The sequence below is a fragment of the Puntigrus tetrazona genome, chromosome 1 (assembly GCF_018831695.1).
Source record: "Puntigrus tetrazona isolate hp1 chromosome 1, ASM1883169v1, whole genome shotgun sequence".
NCBI classification, from domain to species: Eukaryota; Metazoa; Chordata; class Actinopteri; order Cypriniformes; family Cyprinidae; genus Puntigrus; species Puntigrus tetrazona.
In genome coordinates, this window is record NC_056699.1 from 12,711,534 (window position 1) to 12,727,618 (window position 16,085).

The 16,085-nt window shown below is 36.9% G+C and overlaps 2 protein-coding genes across 3 annotated transcripts in view; one reads left to right on the forward strand and one right to left on the reverse strand.

Moving 5' to 3' along the window:
- The window catches only part of dnah6 (dynein, axonemal, heavy chain 6), a 65,197-nt gene extending 52,272 nt beyond the window's left edge, over nucleotides 1–12,925 (forward strand). Inside the window, exons 64-79 of the mRNA XM_043244081.1 lie at nucleotides 373–508; nucleotides 638–810; nucleotides 1,869–2,059; nucleotides 3,283–3,443; nucleotides 5,094–5,182; nucleotides 5,837–5,983; nucleotides 6,816–6,954; nucleotides 7,449–7,568; nucleotides 8,068–8,189; nucleotides 9,018–9,147; nucleotides 9,250–9,377; nucleotides 9,511–9,696; nucleotides 11,126–11,198; nucleotides 11,335–11,486; nucleotides 12,115–12,337; nucleotides 12,658–12,925. Of these exons, the coding sequence (XP_043100016.1) occupies nucleotides 373–508; nucleotides 638–810; nucleotides 1,869–2,059; nucleotides 3,283–3,443; nucleotides 5,094–5,182; nucleotides 5,837–5,983; nucleotides 6,816–6,954; nucleotides 7,449–7,568; nucleotides 8,068–8,189; nucleotides 9,018–9,147; nucleotides 9,250–9,377; nucleotides 9,511–9,696; nucleotides 11,126–11,198; nucleotides 11,335–11,486; nucleotides 12,115–12,337; nucleotides 12,658–12,761 (2,274 nt within the window). The 3' untranslated portion in view covers nucleotides 12,762–12,925. The remainder of the gene's footprint in view (nucleotides 1–372; nucleotides 509–637; nucleotides 811–1,868; nucleotides 2,060–3,282; nucleotides 3,444–5,093; nucleotides 5,183–5,836; nucleotides 5,984–6,815; nucleotides 6,955–7,448; nucleotides 7,569–8,067; nucleotides 8,190–9,017; nucleotides 9,148–9,249; nucleotides 9,378–9,510; nucleotides 9,697–11,125; nucleotides 11,199–11,334; nucleotides 11,487–12,114; nucleotides 12,338–12,657) is intronic.
- Nucleotides 12,926–13,040: 115 nt separating this feature from the next.
- chrna8 (cholinergic receptor, nicotinic, alpha 8) overlaps nucleotides 13,041–16,085 on the reverse strand; it is a 48,257-nt gene continuing 45,212 nt past the window's right edge. For both annotated transcript variants that reach the window (XM_043243742.1, XM_043243753.1), the window contains one exon: nucleotides 13,041–14,397. In XM_043243742.1, the coding sequence (XP_043099677.1) occupies nucleotides 13,855–14,397 (543 nt within the window). In that variant the 3' untranslated portion in view covers nucleotides 13,041–13,854. The remainder of the gene's footprint in view (nucleotides 14,398–16,085) is intronic.

Consider the following 16,085-nt stretch of genomic DNA (forward strand, 5'->3'; position numbering starts at 1 on the left):
TAACCTCTCATTATAGAATGTTAATATGATTTAGGAAGGAAAGGATGGAAATTTTTAGAGAGAGAGAAATAAGAGAAGAAGAGATTCCAAGTGTAATAATTCAATATGCCCTCCATCACTTCTTGTAACTAAATTTCTTCTGATGGTTATATATTTCAGCCTACTCCAATGTTTGTCATCATTTTTGTACTCAAATCAGTTATGACTTGTTGCTTGATCAAAGTCCCTAATCTCAATTCATGCTGTTTGATGGCTTCTGACATGTATCGATATGATAAAATATTGCTTATACAGCCTTACTCACAAACACACGCACACATTTTTGACGATAACACTCATTTTTGACGATAACACTCCTGTTTCCCACTGCAGGAATTGCCAGAGAAGCCAGAAGTGCGGTGGTTGTCTGATTTTACTTGGGAGACTTGCTGTAATCTAGAAGACCGACTACCATGCTTTAATGGCATTAAAAAGGAGATTATATCCACACCTATATCTGTCAAACTAGGTATATTCTTCATGTTGTATTAAAACATTGCTGGCTCATACATAGTGTCTTGAAAAGCATCAATCACAAAATGGAAATTGTACAGCAATTCTTATCTTGATGCTATTTTTTCTTGTCTCTTTTTCTCAGGGCAGCTAGAGGTAACAGTAAACCCTGAACAGTGGGACGGGCATGTTACTGACATTCCTTCTTTCTCAGAAAACATACCCTCTGAGAAACAGCCACAGGTGAGAGGTCACTGGAACCAGCGACTTGGGGCCTTCCAGAAACTCATCCTCATCAAGAGTTTTATGGAGGAGAAGGTAAAGAAATAAAAAAAGAAAAAAGGCTTACTATATAAAGGGCCATTCACACAGAATGTGTTTTTCATTCCAATGAATGAAAAATGCATGAACACAGCGTATTTAAGATACTGTGTCAAGTTAAAAGAATTTACTACAAGTTTTAAGAACTTTCACACAAAGTACTATTCATCAATGTCAATGTTTTTTGTAATGTTTTTATCATTCCTAAGCACTGCGTTTTGACACACATGTTTTGTGTAACTTTTTTCTAAGACTTTTTGAGCAGCACAGATTCTGCAAGTTTGTAATTTGTTTTAGTTAATATCTCACAAATGTGACTATAAATATCACAATTGTCTAAATCTCAAACTGGACCACGAGATCCATTTTCCTGCAGATTTTTGCTTTAACCCTAATCAAACACACCTGAGCATGCTAATCAATGTCTTCAGGATCATCAGAAAATCACAGTTAGGTGAGTTTTATCAGGGTTGGAGCTAAACTGTGCAGTGCATTGGACCTCCAGGGTAGGATTTGAGGAACCCTGGTCTAAATCCTCTTAAATTATTATTATTTTTTTTATAATTTGAAAAGTACTACTGATGCTAAAGGTAATTGCAACTTTCTACATGAGTACTCTCTCACTTTATTTCTCATAATTTATATCATAATTTATATTTTGTTTATATTTCACAAATTTGAGGTTATATCTCACAGCTCTGACTTTTCAGCTGAATTACTATTTTAAAAATAAAAACAAAATGAGTGAGTAAAGGAATTAATGAATACAGTAAAAAAATCTTACTGACACCAGACTTTTGAATGGTACTGTAATGTTTTTAAGCTGTTCAGAAGACTCTCTATAGCTGTTTTATTGTTTCTGTGTTGTGCTTAATAGCATACCAGCATATATATGCTTTCATATTAAGAAGCTGGGATTTGTTCGTGCGTGTGTTACTGTTTTCCTGTGCGTGTCAAGTTTCTTGTATGCCTGCTTGAGTTATGTACTGTATCATTATCAGCTGGCATAGTATCATTGAAATGTATTTCAAGTCACTCACTCTTTGTGTTTTCAGGTCGTGTTTGCAGTGACTGAGTTTGTTATCATTGGTTTGGGACAACAATTTGTGGAGAATCCCCCAGTGGATCTCGCAACCCTGTATGCAGACATGTCTCCTTCCATTCCCCTGGTCTTCATTCTAAGCACGGGCTCAGACCCAATGGGAGCATTCCAGCGGTTTGCCAATGAGAAAGGATACCAAGATAGGTACTTGTACATGCAATGCGACACTGTTCACTCACTCACTTCCCAAGTGTATGTACTTACATGTGTCACCAGTAAAGTGACACGCTTAAGTACATACATGCGTGACATAAATACAAGTCTTGTACATTGAGTTCTGCTGAGTATATTCATTCATATTGAATGTGTGATACATGTTTCATATAGCTTACAACAAAATCTAACAAAAAAAAAAAAACTTCAGCATGTGATATTTATGAAGAAAGTTTTTCCACTGTCTTGGTTTTCCTGTAAGAAAGGCTAATACTTGCTCAGAACTGGGGTACCACAGGGATCAGTGCCTGGACGTCTGTTATTCTTTTGTCTACACTTCACAATAATTCTACTTCAGATCCCATGCTTCTTTTAGCATTGCTGTGCTCATTACTTTTAGCAGTACACATACAGTAATTTCATTTGACGTATCATATGTGATCACCTCAGGTGTAATTGTGACAAGTTCTTCTTTTATTCAGCCATGACACCCCTCACCCAGAGATCACATAGTCAGTGACTCCTGGTGTGTATCATGATCTGCTGTCACCCTGGGATGCTATTAGGTCCAAATTAGCAGTTGCTTTATTTGACCAGTATTTTAATAATTTTCACGTCCAGGTTATCTGGAATTCTATTCTTGTTTGCCAACCAGCATCTGCTATATGTCTTCCATATTCCTAGAGTGGCTCCAAAATCATTTTGCTCAAATGGTTTTTAACCCTCTGTAATTTTTTCTTGTCACGCCTCTGCTCAGCTAGTTTTCTGGCTGCCAGAATATGATAGAATTAAATTCAAGACACTGTTTCTAGCTCACACTGCTGCCAATTTCCTGTTTTCCCATTACTTTCAGTCTTGCAATAAATCGTAAAACCAGAGCCTGGATGGTACTATCGGTCGCTTCTGCTTGCCAACTATGAGAACAGTTGATTCATTAGTCATTCCAACAAAGCCACAAGAAACACATTTTCAAAAGGTTCACCTACTGTCAAGGACTGTTTTGGACAGCCAAAAATTTTTCTTTTAAATACAAAGACACTCTTAGAAAAGAAAAGCTGTTTATTTCATTTGTGTGTGAGTATGTGTTAATATGTAATTTAGGCATGGGTGTATCTGAAATAATTGTAGCAACAATGATAGATCTGACAAACTTTTGCAAATCCAGTACCTACAGTATAAACCTTCGCAATTATTTAGCATTTCTTATATTGCAGGGTGAAATCAATCTCGCTGGGTCAGGGTCAGGGGCCTATTGCAGAGAGGATGATTATGGAAGCTCTGAAGACTGGCAACTGGATCTTCCTGCAAAATTGTCACCTTGCTGTGTCGTGGATGCTGGCAATGGAGGAGCTCATCAAAACCTTCACTGAACCTGGTGAGTTTGTATGTGTGTGTAAATGAGGTCTTGTTTTGTAGTCTTGTTCTTTAAATTAGGGATCTTCAGCAGCGACCCCTACAACTTCAAGAGAGTCATTCATTGTTTAATATCAAGATCGAAAATACAGTAAATCGTTAATATTTCGTATAAAACAGTATTTATACTAGTATTGTGCCCAAATTGTGCCAAGAAAATATCCCTCACAACATTACACCACCACCATCAGCCTGAACCGTTGATAAAAGGCCAGATGGATCCATGCTTTCATGTTGATGCCAAATTCTGACCCTACCATCCAAATGTTGCAGCAGAAATCGAGCCTCATTAGACCAGGCAACGTTTTTCCAATCTTCTATTGTCCAATTTTGGTGGGCCTGTGCGAATTGGAGCCTCAGTTTCCTGTTCTTAGCTGACAGGAGCAGCACCCGGTGTGGTCTTCTGCTGCTGTAGCCCATCTGCCTTTAGGTTTGACGTGTTGTGCATTCAGAGATGCTCTTCTGCATACCTTGGTTGTAACGAGTGGTTATTTAAGTTACTGTTGCCTTTCTATCAGCTCAAACCAGTCTGGCCATTCTCCTCTGACCTCTAGCATCAACAAGGCATTTGTGCCCACAGAACTGCCGCTCACTGGATATTTTCTCTTTTTCTGACCATTCTCTATAAACCCTAGAGATGGTTGTGCGTGAAAATCCCAGTAGATCAGCAGTTTCTGAAATACTCATGTGCATGTTCCTGTGATGGCAAAGCTGAATTTTTGCTCCAGTCTTCAGTTACATACAGAGAAATAATTCTAATATGCTGAATAAAACCTCTTCTTTTTACTATAAAAATGGTGACACAACTTTAATGTGCTATTGTTATACATGTTAGATTACTATAATAATAACAATAAATTATGCAAAAAAATCGAATAACAAAAAATTAGGTAACCTTCAGACAAACCCTAAACCTAAGCATATATTATGTACATGTAATTATTTTTTTTACTTAGTACTTAAATGTATGATACACTGTAACAAGAACACCTTAAAATAAAGTGTAACCTACGGGAAAAATATTTAACCGCAATACATCTTTTCAGTATTTTTTGATGTAAATAAAGCTCTAGGGAACAGCATTAATTTGAAATAGAGAACACTTTTTAAGTTTAATTTAATGCATCTTTAGAATTATTGATTTTTTTTTTATTATCTTACCAACCCCACTTTTAAACAGTAGTGTACCATATTTATTTGATTGTCTCTCCTCCATTAAAATATTAAGTAAATGTACAAATTAAGAAGAGCTGAAAAAAAGCTTGAAAACCTTGCTTAAAGAATTAAATAATCCAACAAAATGTCTTATTATAGTTACAGATTTCTCCAGAACCTTGTCCATGAAGCTGATAGTGCTGGATCATTATGATCTGCCAAATAAACATGTCAAATGAACGCCTAGATTCACAATAAACTGTTTTTGTATGTTTATATTTGTGTATGTGTGCTGGTTTGTATGGTTCAGTGCAAAAATTATTGTTCTGTTTTTAGACAGACTTACCTGTTTTGCACCTGCTTCTACAGAGTGTGTGTTACTGAGTCTGTGTTGCACATGTAAATGCTTTTTTGCTGTCCTGTTTTCTGTTGTCCTGTTCTTGAATGACCTTTGCAGACACTGTTATCCATGAGGACTTCAGACTGTTTCTTAGCTCCATGCCTACCAATGTGTTTCCTGTCACTGTATTGCAAAACTCTGTGAAGGTAAAGCAAAGACACACACTTGCTCATACATACTTAAAAGCTTTAGAAACTGGTAGTCATAAAGTTCTATGTGTGCTCACAAACAAGTTATGATTTTTCAGGAAAGCATTCACATGCATTTCTAATCAAATTTTTTATCTTACGGGAAGGAAAACATACATCAATATTGAGTGAAGCTTCAAGCGTCAATGGCATCCATATGCTGATGACATTCGCATATTTTTACCTTTACACGTCATTCATCCTTCTAGCGCTGGGATATGTCTCCATGTATATCAAATTAAAATTTTAGTCACACTAACACAGTCACACACTCCTGCAAAAAGAAGATAACACTTCACAAGGAGGAGCGCTTTCATATTTTATTCACTCTCAACCTAATACATTAACACCCCTGTGCTCACGTCCCTATCAATTAAACCCTAGCTTTACCAAATCACTGGAACCAATAGTAGTTTATAAGACCTTAAACAATGTTTCATTATAATGAAGTACAGTGACATGGATGTCTTTAAGCAGCCAGACTTTTAGAGTTTGTAACTTAGTTTTTGAATTTTACCAGATCTATTTTGTCTTTGGCTCTAATTTTTTTTTTTTTTGTTAATATGCTTGTGTTGCCAAGGAACTAATGAGCCTTTGTTAATGTGATGGTAGGTTACTAACGAGCCCCCAAAGGGTCTCCGTGCCAATGTGAGACGCGCCTTCACTGAGATCAGCAGTACTTTCTTTGAGGAACACATCCTTGGCAGGAAATGGAGGAAGATCATATTTGGAGTGTGTTTCTTCCACGCCATCATTCAGGTCAGGGCTCATGGGTTGAAAATTCAGTCTGTAGCTGGTGATGGGGGGGGTTCTATTCTTTGGAACTTTCTATTCTATTGTTTGGAGTATGAGAAGCCTTTGTTTTTCTTGACATAAAACATGAGCAGGACTGGTGTGGCACGCTAATGCAGTTTATATGATTAACAATGGGATGGAAACTTTGCTCTTGTGCAACTTATAGGGTATGGTAAATTTATTGTGGGTTAACTTTATATTTGTTTGTTAAATAGTTTTATGTGTTTATGATTTCATGTAAGAACAACTTCAATCCCTTAAGACAAGAAAACCCTCAATTGTAAGGTTAAGTGAAACATGGGTTTCAAGAAAAAAAGTGTTTACCTAAGAAAAGTTAAGGCTGTCACTTAAGGGTTTCCCTTAACTACTTAAGTGTTGCATTAGTTCCCTTAGTTGGGGGGGTTTAAGGGATTTCTACCAAGGGGGAGGCACCAAACCCCTACTTAAGGACTTTCATGCAACCGGGCCCTGATTCTTATTGTTATCCATGTAGTTATCAGTGATCAGTGTATTGTCAATGTAGCAAACCAAAAATGGTTATACTGCTTAATATTGTTGTGTAAACTCTGATGGCAAGTTTTTTTGTTTGTTTTTTTCCACCAGGATTCCCTTATGTTTATAACAGAAATCATTCGAAATTTTAAGTTTACATTACATAACATTAATCTAGTTTGAACAATTGGCCAATTATTTGCAGAATATCAGAGGGCCTTACTAAATCTCATCCTCTAAATCCTACTTTTATTTGCTTGTATGTGTTTTTCTTGTACGTGTGTATGATTTTATGTATGTATAGGAGAGAAAGAAATTTGGTCCTCTGGGCTGGAACATCCGTTATGAGTTCAATGACAGTGACAGAGAGTGTGCTCTTCTCAACCTAAACCTCTACTGCCAGACGGGACATATACCCTGGGGTGCTCTTATATACATCACAGGTATGTGTGTGCGTTTATTGCAGTATGTATTTATTTATAGCATCAATTGATCCGCACTTTCACACGTTTCTTTCAGCTATTTCTCTGTGAGTTTGCTTAAGAAATCCATTAATAATCAAGTATAAATAAAGAATAATGTAAGAAATAAAATATAAATATTAATGTGTTGTAAATGAAATTCCTCAGAAAAACGTAGTGTCTCTTCAAGTAAAAGTCTTTTTAGGAATGCATTGGTTTAAGTAGGCATCATTTTACAGACGATCAGCTGGTGAAAATAAATGTTATTAAATATCATATTAAATATGGTGCAGCTGGTGGCATGTGGGGACTATAAAAGAATGTTCCAGTAATGGTATTATGAGAGGCTTTGGGAAAGACTCATTAAGAAAGCTTCACACAGTGTCAAACTGTCTCATTAATTCTTGGCAAGGTGTCAGTCAGTCATGCACTGAAATGGAATGTGTTTATGTGTGTGTGTTTTATTATCTCTCTAGGTGAGATTACGTATGGAGGAAGGGTGACAGATGCCTGGGATCAGCGATGTTTGCGCACCATACTCAAGAGTTTCTTCTCCCCAGCCACGTTAGAGGACAGCTATACCTACTCTAAATCAGGTTTATTTTGTTAAATAATAAAAATTCAAATTAGGTTCACAAAAAAATAAATTTCTGCACACTTCTGGGTGAAATTTTACCCTAAAATACACCAGTTCACTCTCATACTTATGATAAATAATATGGACATATTTAGCTACATGCGTCAGATACCAGATCTGGTATTCAGACTTGCAAGTCATGTAAATTAAAAATGGAGTGTGTATTTTTCCCATGCTGAAATACATTCTGCTGTCCCAGTTTTTATGTGCAGTGACAACTATAATCACAAGTACTTGTATGTTGACTTCATTGGCCACCTTTGCTAAAATGTTCTTTTTTATGCATTTAGATAAATGTTACTGGCTGGGTAGCTTTTTACATTTGGATTAATTTAACCTCTGGAGTCCTTTGAATACTGTTAATGGAAAGTCATTAGGAGTGAAGGGGCATGTGGGGTGTATGTATGTATTTCACACTTCACCTCCAAGAAACCAAGACATTCTTTCTTTTTGTGCAGGGATTTATTTTGCTCCGAATTCAGACAGCTTGACTGAATATAAACAATATATTGAGGATCTGCCACTGATCGATGATCCAGAGGTCTTTGGGATGCATGAAAATGCTAACTTGGCCTTCCAGGTAATTCTCTTTTAACTATACACAGAATAACACACTAAGCAAACTAGAAATATGAGTATTTCTTCGTCCAGTAATTTTAGAACTTATTCTGTACAATTTTGTGCTGTAACCTTATATGTATTTGGTTAAAGTAGGTTTTTATCCAGTTCTCAAAACACAAAACTAGTACTAATACCAAGAATTTGACCCAGGAACTATTACTTATGTAAGCAGTTGTTTAGTAGACTTTTTTCAATCCAAATCCATTTACGGTAGCATATACTCCACACCACCACCCAAGTCAAAGAAAGTTCCACTGAGGACCAGCTACAGAAATCATAATACCCACCATTATCATCACATCAAAATTCAACTACTTTAATCTTTTTCCAATAACCAAAACTGTTCTACCTAATGCACCTAAAATGTTATTAAATAATATAAATCCACAAAATCTGAGCAAATTTGTAATGCAGCCTCATAAACCACACTATGTAAAACTGGTCCCCCAACTTGGCCCCTGACAGAATGCAATTTGTAATAATTGACACATTTTGCATCATTGGGTATGATAGGCATAGGTAATAATAAATAATATAATAATTAAGCTATTGTCTCATCTTTCAACTTTGCAGCTGAATTTAGATTAAACCCATGACTTTTGAATCAATGATTCCTGTCTTGTTTAATAATGAAACTTACTCTACCCTAAAACTCAAACTTCTTTTAGTCAGTGTACAGCATATAAAGCACTATATAAATAAAGGTGACTTAAGCCATCTTTAAATAAAGAGCACCTGACATACAATATAACACAAATGTGGGTCTTTTTTCCATCACTGAAAACAGAGGCAGGAGACAATGACATTAATCAGCACCATTCTGGAAGTCCAGCCCCGCTCCTCTGCAGCAGGTGGAGGAAAGAGCAATGATGAGGTGGTTCATGAGCTGGCTGACTCTATCTTAGCAAGAATCCCTGGTTAGTCTCATAACCCTGTAACTCGTTGCACACAAGTCTGTTGTCACTTCATTGGTTTATGAGTTTTTAGACTTGCCTATGTGTGTATGTGTGTCTGAGCAGAGAAATTAGATATGGATGCAGCAGTGGAGAGTCTGTTCTTGCAAGACTCAAATGGTAGAGTCAACTCTCTAACCACTGTGCTCGGACAGGAAGTAGACCGTTTTAACTTCCTGCTGCGTGTACTTAAGGTATTTTTTTAAAACCACAAATGATGAATTGATTACAGCAGCCAATCGAACAAGAATGAATAAATTATTGTTTACAATAATATGCCCGCTTCTTGATCTTGATTTGTATTTGTGTGCTTGCATTTCTATACAGACTTCGCTATGTACTCTGCAGAAGGCAATAGCGGGTTTAGTGGTGATGTCAGAAGAAATGGAGAAGATCTATAACAGTTTCCTGAATAACCAGGTTCCTGATCACTGGTCTAATGCTGCTTACCCCTCTCTCAAACCCCTCGGCAGCTGGGTTAGAGACCTCACTCTGCGCACCGCATTTATAGAGGTATATCTGTGAAGTCAAAATGATGACACTTGTGGAAGCTCGCTAATTCGTCTCACGTGATTCATAATGAACCGAAAATACAGTATTTTACACGTCACATAAAACATTCCACTGTCAGTCAGACTAAATAAAAATCGCATATTAAAGCAATTCCTCTTTTAAACCCAGGTTCAAGTCAGTGTTGTTTTTGTTTTTTTCAGTTTCAATTTGGTCACAAAAAGATGTCTAACACAGAGGTCTTGTCGCTGTTACTCCTAAAGCAAGGCATTAAAATGATTCTGACTCTGCTTTAACACTCACAAGCTTATGCTCACACGCACACACTCAGGCACACACACTTTTTTTCTCTGCAGTCAGGAGGTTCACCCTCATTGTACATGGGCAATTTCCTCTGGGTAGGGGATTCCGGTAAAGGCCAGTGATATATGAGCTGTGTGCTGTTGGTATTATAGTTCACAAATGGAGCTTGAGGGACCCTCAGCCATTCCAAAAGGCACACTCTGGCACTCAGTCAAAAAAGCTATGTAAACAACTACAATTTCTTTACTGTATATACTAGCTTCACTGTCTGGCACGCACATATGGTCATAGTTCTCTTGCACGGGTTGATGGGCACACCCAAACTGTTATCTCTGACCTGATGTGCTGTTCCGTGTGGATGGTCTGAGTGCCTGTTATATAACATGCAGGCACGCACAATAAGTTCATGTTAATATGGATGAATTGCAGAAGTATGCTGTTTTTGAAATCAGAACAAGGCTCAGAATATGCAACAAGACTAGCTTAAATTTCAGCAGTGAAGTGAGAAGTTTCCTCTACATCAGCATGAATAGACTGAGGTCCACTGCATAATACAAGCCCACCACCGTGTATGGAAACGAAAAGTCTTCTACCATGATATGGTGAAAATCAGGTTTAGGGAAAGTGGCGAAGGAGGAAGCACCAGCACAATCCTCATTGGCATTCTTGTCTTGTTTCTTGTGAAGCAGCACGTTTAAATTTTTGGAGGGTGAATTAGATTTGAGAGCTAAGCCAGAAGGCAAGATTTTCACTGAATAAATACAATTTCAGTTGTTTCTCGCACAAAACTTTTTGGGGGATATGAGGTGAACTTTTTCTATACAAAGATTGTAGTAATATTAGCATTTATTATTCATCTGTTTGGAAATATCCTGATATTCTCTCCAGCAGTATGATTATGGGTGGGTAGTTGTGTCCTTTAACTATAACCTTCAACCCTCTAGTTACTGATTCCTTCAAATGATCTGAATTAGAAATGATCCAAGTCTGTTGGCTTTACCTTGAGCTAACTTCTTTCTCCCTTATGTGATAAAAGTTTGTTTTGCTTTTTTATTGTTATTGACCTTCGTTCTTCTTTTCATTTTCAATTGAGAAGCAGTGCCTATTGGTTGTATTTGTGTTTGAGCAGAGTTGGATCACAGCGGGTCAGCCCAAGTCTTTTTGGATTTCTGGATTCTTTTTTCCGCAAGGATTTCTCACAGGTAAGTAACATGTTTTTCTTATTTGTTCTGGCAATTGATATAAAATCCTAACAAAGTTTTACCCTGCTAATATAAGTGAAATCCAAATGTATAGAGTATTTTTTTTCAATAAGGAATTGGTTCATGTGTCTCATAGGTGCACTGCAGAATCATGCACGCAAATACAACCTGCCCATTGATGAGCTGAATTTCCGTTTCAACATGGTACCAGTGTACAGAGACCAGACCCTTGTCACCGAAGCTCTGAAAGCCCTTGAGCAAGGGGCAGAACTTGACATGGACAGACAGGTCAGCCCAGAAACATGCAGGGATTTTTTAACATATATTTTGTGATATAACATATAACAGCAGAAATTCAGAGGTATTTTCTTTTCGTTTTCTATTTTAATATATTTTTATGTAATGTATTCTTGCTGAATTTTAAATGGCCATGACTTCATGCCATTGATCCTTCAGAAATAATTTTAATATGCTAACAATTTAATTTGTTACCCAGGTAACAGTTGTGAAAACAGTATACAGTTGAAACCATGAAGCGTTTCTATTTGAAATCCAAAACGTTTGCAGCATTATTAATATATTTGCCTTTTGATAAATGTATTGCATCCTTGCTGAACAAAAGTATTCAATCCTTAAAAAAACCTTACTGATGTGAACCTTTTCAACAGTAATGTGCCATCAGCAGTAAATATCAGTAAATATCATCTTTAGGAATTATTATCTAGTTATTTCAGATTGAGATTTCTTAAAAGATGCCTTAAAGGATGCTTTTTGAACTTAGGAGAAAGATTTGTGCTATCATTGTTGTATGTTTTGTCTCAGTTAATAGTTTAATTTCAGAAGATCAAGGAAAATATTAGTAATGTTACAGTTCTTTTAAAATGTTACAGTCAATACTTTGTGATCTGCCTGACAGCTTCCCACCATGGAGGATGGTGTGCTGGTTCATGGGATGTTCATGGATGCTTGTCGCTGGGACGACACAAACATGGTTATTGAGGACGCTCTGTCAAGAGTGATGAACCCCATGCTGCCTGTGGTGCATTTCGAACCTCAGCAAAACTATGTTCCTGAGCCCACGCTATACCACGCACCTCTGTACAAGACCTCCATTCGTGCAGGAACTCTGTCAACTACAGGTTATTTTTTGACTTATTCACAACTTAATCTTGTATCAAGACTAAATGGTTATCCAATTCCCACCAAAGAGTAAAAAAGCTAATTGTAGCTTTAAACATATCGCTTGTAACTTTATTTCATATTTTAAAATTCTGCTCAAAATTATCCCATAGTTACCTCATACCTAAATTCAGGTTTTTATCAGAAAATACAGTCCGTAAAGCTGTTTTTAAACCACTAGTATCAGACCTTAGCTTTGAAATTGTGTTTTATGTGTTGTCATGTTTTAATCAGTTATCAGTGTCTTATATTTAATTGTATATTTTGTTCTATCTGTTAGGACACTCCACAAATTTTGTGGTAACTGTGATGTTGCCATCCAACCAGCCCAGTGACTACTGGATCTCAAAAGCATCTGCACTACTCTGTCAACTCAATGAATAAGCAACGCTGTATGCCTTACTACACTTACTTCTTGAAAATTTAGATCCTTTCTCAACAGAGCTTTTAGTGTTTTTGAGCATAAGTAACATTAAAGCCTTAAAAAAAACATTAAAAATTAATTGTAAATCAAAATGAACTGTAATGTTGCACTGTTTATGTGCTAAGCACAGAGCCACCAGTGTTTTGACTTGGTAAATATATGTGCCCCATGCTCAACATACAGAAATTGAAAATTAAAATGCTCAAAAATGCTTCATTAAAATACATGGACTCACCTAGAACTCTTTAAAATGTTTTATTTTTTTAAACCTATATTTTCTAACAAAATGACATATATCCACAGTGTTTACATAGTATTTTTACATAATACGACAGAGCACAGGGTCAGAATGAAGTCACAAAATAATCTGATTACTTGGACTAACCAGACACAAGAAAGATTTCAGTTGACTAATAACTGTAATATTTATATAAAAAATATCAAAATGATGAAAAGTGACAGTTAAATAAAATATTAATTCTACCATACATGAATATTATTGTTGCTTTGGTAAGGAAATGTTTGCTAAAAATTGTATGTCAGTTTAGTGATAGCTAAATTCTAAAATAATAGTATTAAATGATACCAAAAATATTACTAAAGCCAAGGAACGAAATGAAACAGTGTGACTTCCAAAGGGATTATGGGATTGATTATGTTTGAATTTCAGCACATTAAGTTCACAGACACATTTTTAGCTGTTGTGACTAACAGTTTTAGCACACTGAGAACACATCTCTACATAAACCAACCCTCAAGTGCTCAGTCCAGATACATTATATAAAGACGTAAAATATCACCCAAACTGCTTGTCCAAGGGTCTGTATGTTTTGTTTGAAAAGTCACATTTCAAAAATACACAACTTTTTCAAGTTTTTTTTTTTTTTGTTTGTTTTTTTGTAACAATAGTTCACGTTGATCTCAGAAAGATGAGAAGAGGGAGGAATCAACTTTGGTGGTAGACACTTCTCACACTCAAATCACGTGGTGTTTTTTATATTTATATATCTTTAAAAACAAAAGAAAACCAATGAAAATGTGATGCTATAAGGATTATGTGAAGTCTTTCGAGACAGCCTCAATGAAGTTTGGTGCCGACATAAGAATGGTAAAGGTGCAGATAATGGAGAAAAGTGAAAATGCCACCAGACACAGCCGATCCACCACTGCTGCCGCAAATTTCCACTCGCTGCAGATGGCCTCGGCCTCATCCTGGTCACGGAACCGCTGAGCGATGTACATCACCTCCGCAAGGATGCGATGGATCTCCTGTTCTCCTACAAACATCCTGACTGCCTCTCGCTGTTCTTCGTTTGGTGACCCGCTGACACGTCCACCGCTGCAAGACACACCGGAGTCGCTGCTTGGTGGGCAGCAAGCACTGTCAATGGAGTGGTAGCCAAAGTACAAGTTCATGTGACCGTTGGTGGTGGAGTTGGTCGAAGATGGCTGACCGGGCATGACTCCCATCTGAATGCTGCTGGCGCTGGCGTGATGCACTGGAGAGTGATCGTATTTGTAGCTGGATTTGCGTTCCTCACCTGGCTTCTTCATGCGCAAGAACCAGGCACACCAGTTGAGCAGGATCACGCGCACCTAAGAAGAGCAGGAAGAGTCTGCTGAAAGTTGGGTGAATGAGACATTCCTTTCTTTATTTTGATGATATGCTGTGTGAAGTTGGTGTATTTCATTTGATTATGGAGAAAGTGTCCACTGAAGGTTTGTGTGTTTGAAGATTCAGACCTGCTTCAAGCGGCAGGTGCGTCCCACTGGACATGAACCAAATAAGAAAAACCAGACATCTGTAGCTAAGAGCTTTTTTCTTCTTGTAAGAGTAGCAGAGGAGACATTAAACTTTAATACAAATAGACCTCATTACCTCTCCAGTGGGAGACCATGATGCCAACTGCATTCTACAACTCGTCTACGTTGCTTATATTCAGGATTTGGGAGGTTTTCTCAGATTTTTACCAGCAGTGATTATTTTCTTCAGTTGTATTTCTATGAATGCAGCACTAGTTGTTTGAACAGAAAGCAGTATTTTAATTTAAGATTAGTTAAAGACAATTCCTGATAATTTGTACTGTTCACACTTCATTTTACGGTCTAATTCTCTATAATAACAAACTGTTAAAGGCTTATTTCACCCCGAAGTAAAATGTTTTTCCAACCCACTTAGACCTTTGTTAATCTTCGGAGCACAAATTAAGATATTGTTCAGGAAATCGGAGAGCCATCTGACCCTTCATAGACAAACACAACTGAAATGATCCAGGTCCAGAAACTTAATAAATACATTGTTAAAACAGGATGTGACATCAATGGCTCAACTTTAGTTTTGTGGAATTACGAGAATCCTTTATGCGCAAAGAAAACAATGATAACATTATTTACTTAATCATTCATAAACAACGCCTATTATGTGCGCACTTTCTCCCCAACGTAAACATGGCTGATTACTTAATTTGGTAAAGCATGTATATGCTTTGCGATACTCTCCAAAACGGCAAAAGATGCAAGTCAGGGCAAAACAATGGTTAAATAAATGATGTTAAAAAAAAGATTCAGATATCTACCTAATTCATATATATATATATATATATATATATATTGTGTTCGAAGATAAACAAAGGTCTTGAGGGTTTGAGACAACATGAGAACAGAATTTTCATTTTGGGGTGAACTAACCCTTTAACTATGACTTTTGCATCAATAAGCTCCTAATTTGCTGCTTATTAATAGTTTGTAAGGTAGTTGTTAAAGTGCCCCTAAAAATGTTATTTCCAATATTGCCTTTCATGCTGTGTGTAATGTAGCTGTATGTGGATGTAAACGATCTGCAGTTTTAAATGCGAAAATGCATGATAAATAAAGTTATTGTCTCCCAAAATAATGCTACATGTCATGGCTTAACGCATTTGCATAATTCCCATCAATGTTGTACGTTGGCAAGTGTGGTGAGAAATTGAGTCGCCCCTCGAATCCAGTTCTCTTGTCCTCCGCCCACAAACACATCATTTAACTGATGACTGCTGTACATGGTAGACCAATCACAACAGACTGGGCCATCTTACCAATCAGAGCAGAGTAGGCTTACTGAAAGGAAGGGTTTAGAGAGCCTGAATCTTAGAACTTCTTTGAACAAACAGTTTGAGAATTGCTGAAAGATTTGGTGATATTAAATGCATTTTCTGAGAAAACAAACATATTTTTAACAGCGTAGATGTATGGATGAAGAAGCCTGAAGGCACTATGCTATTTTTGCACAGATTTTTGCCCCGATT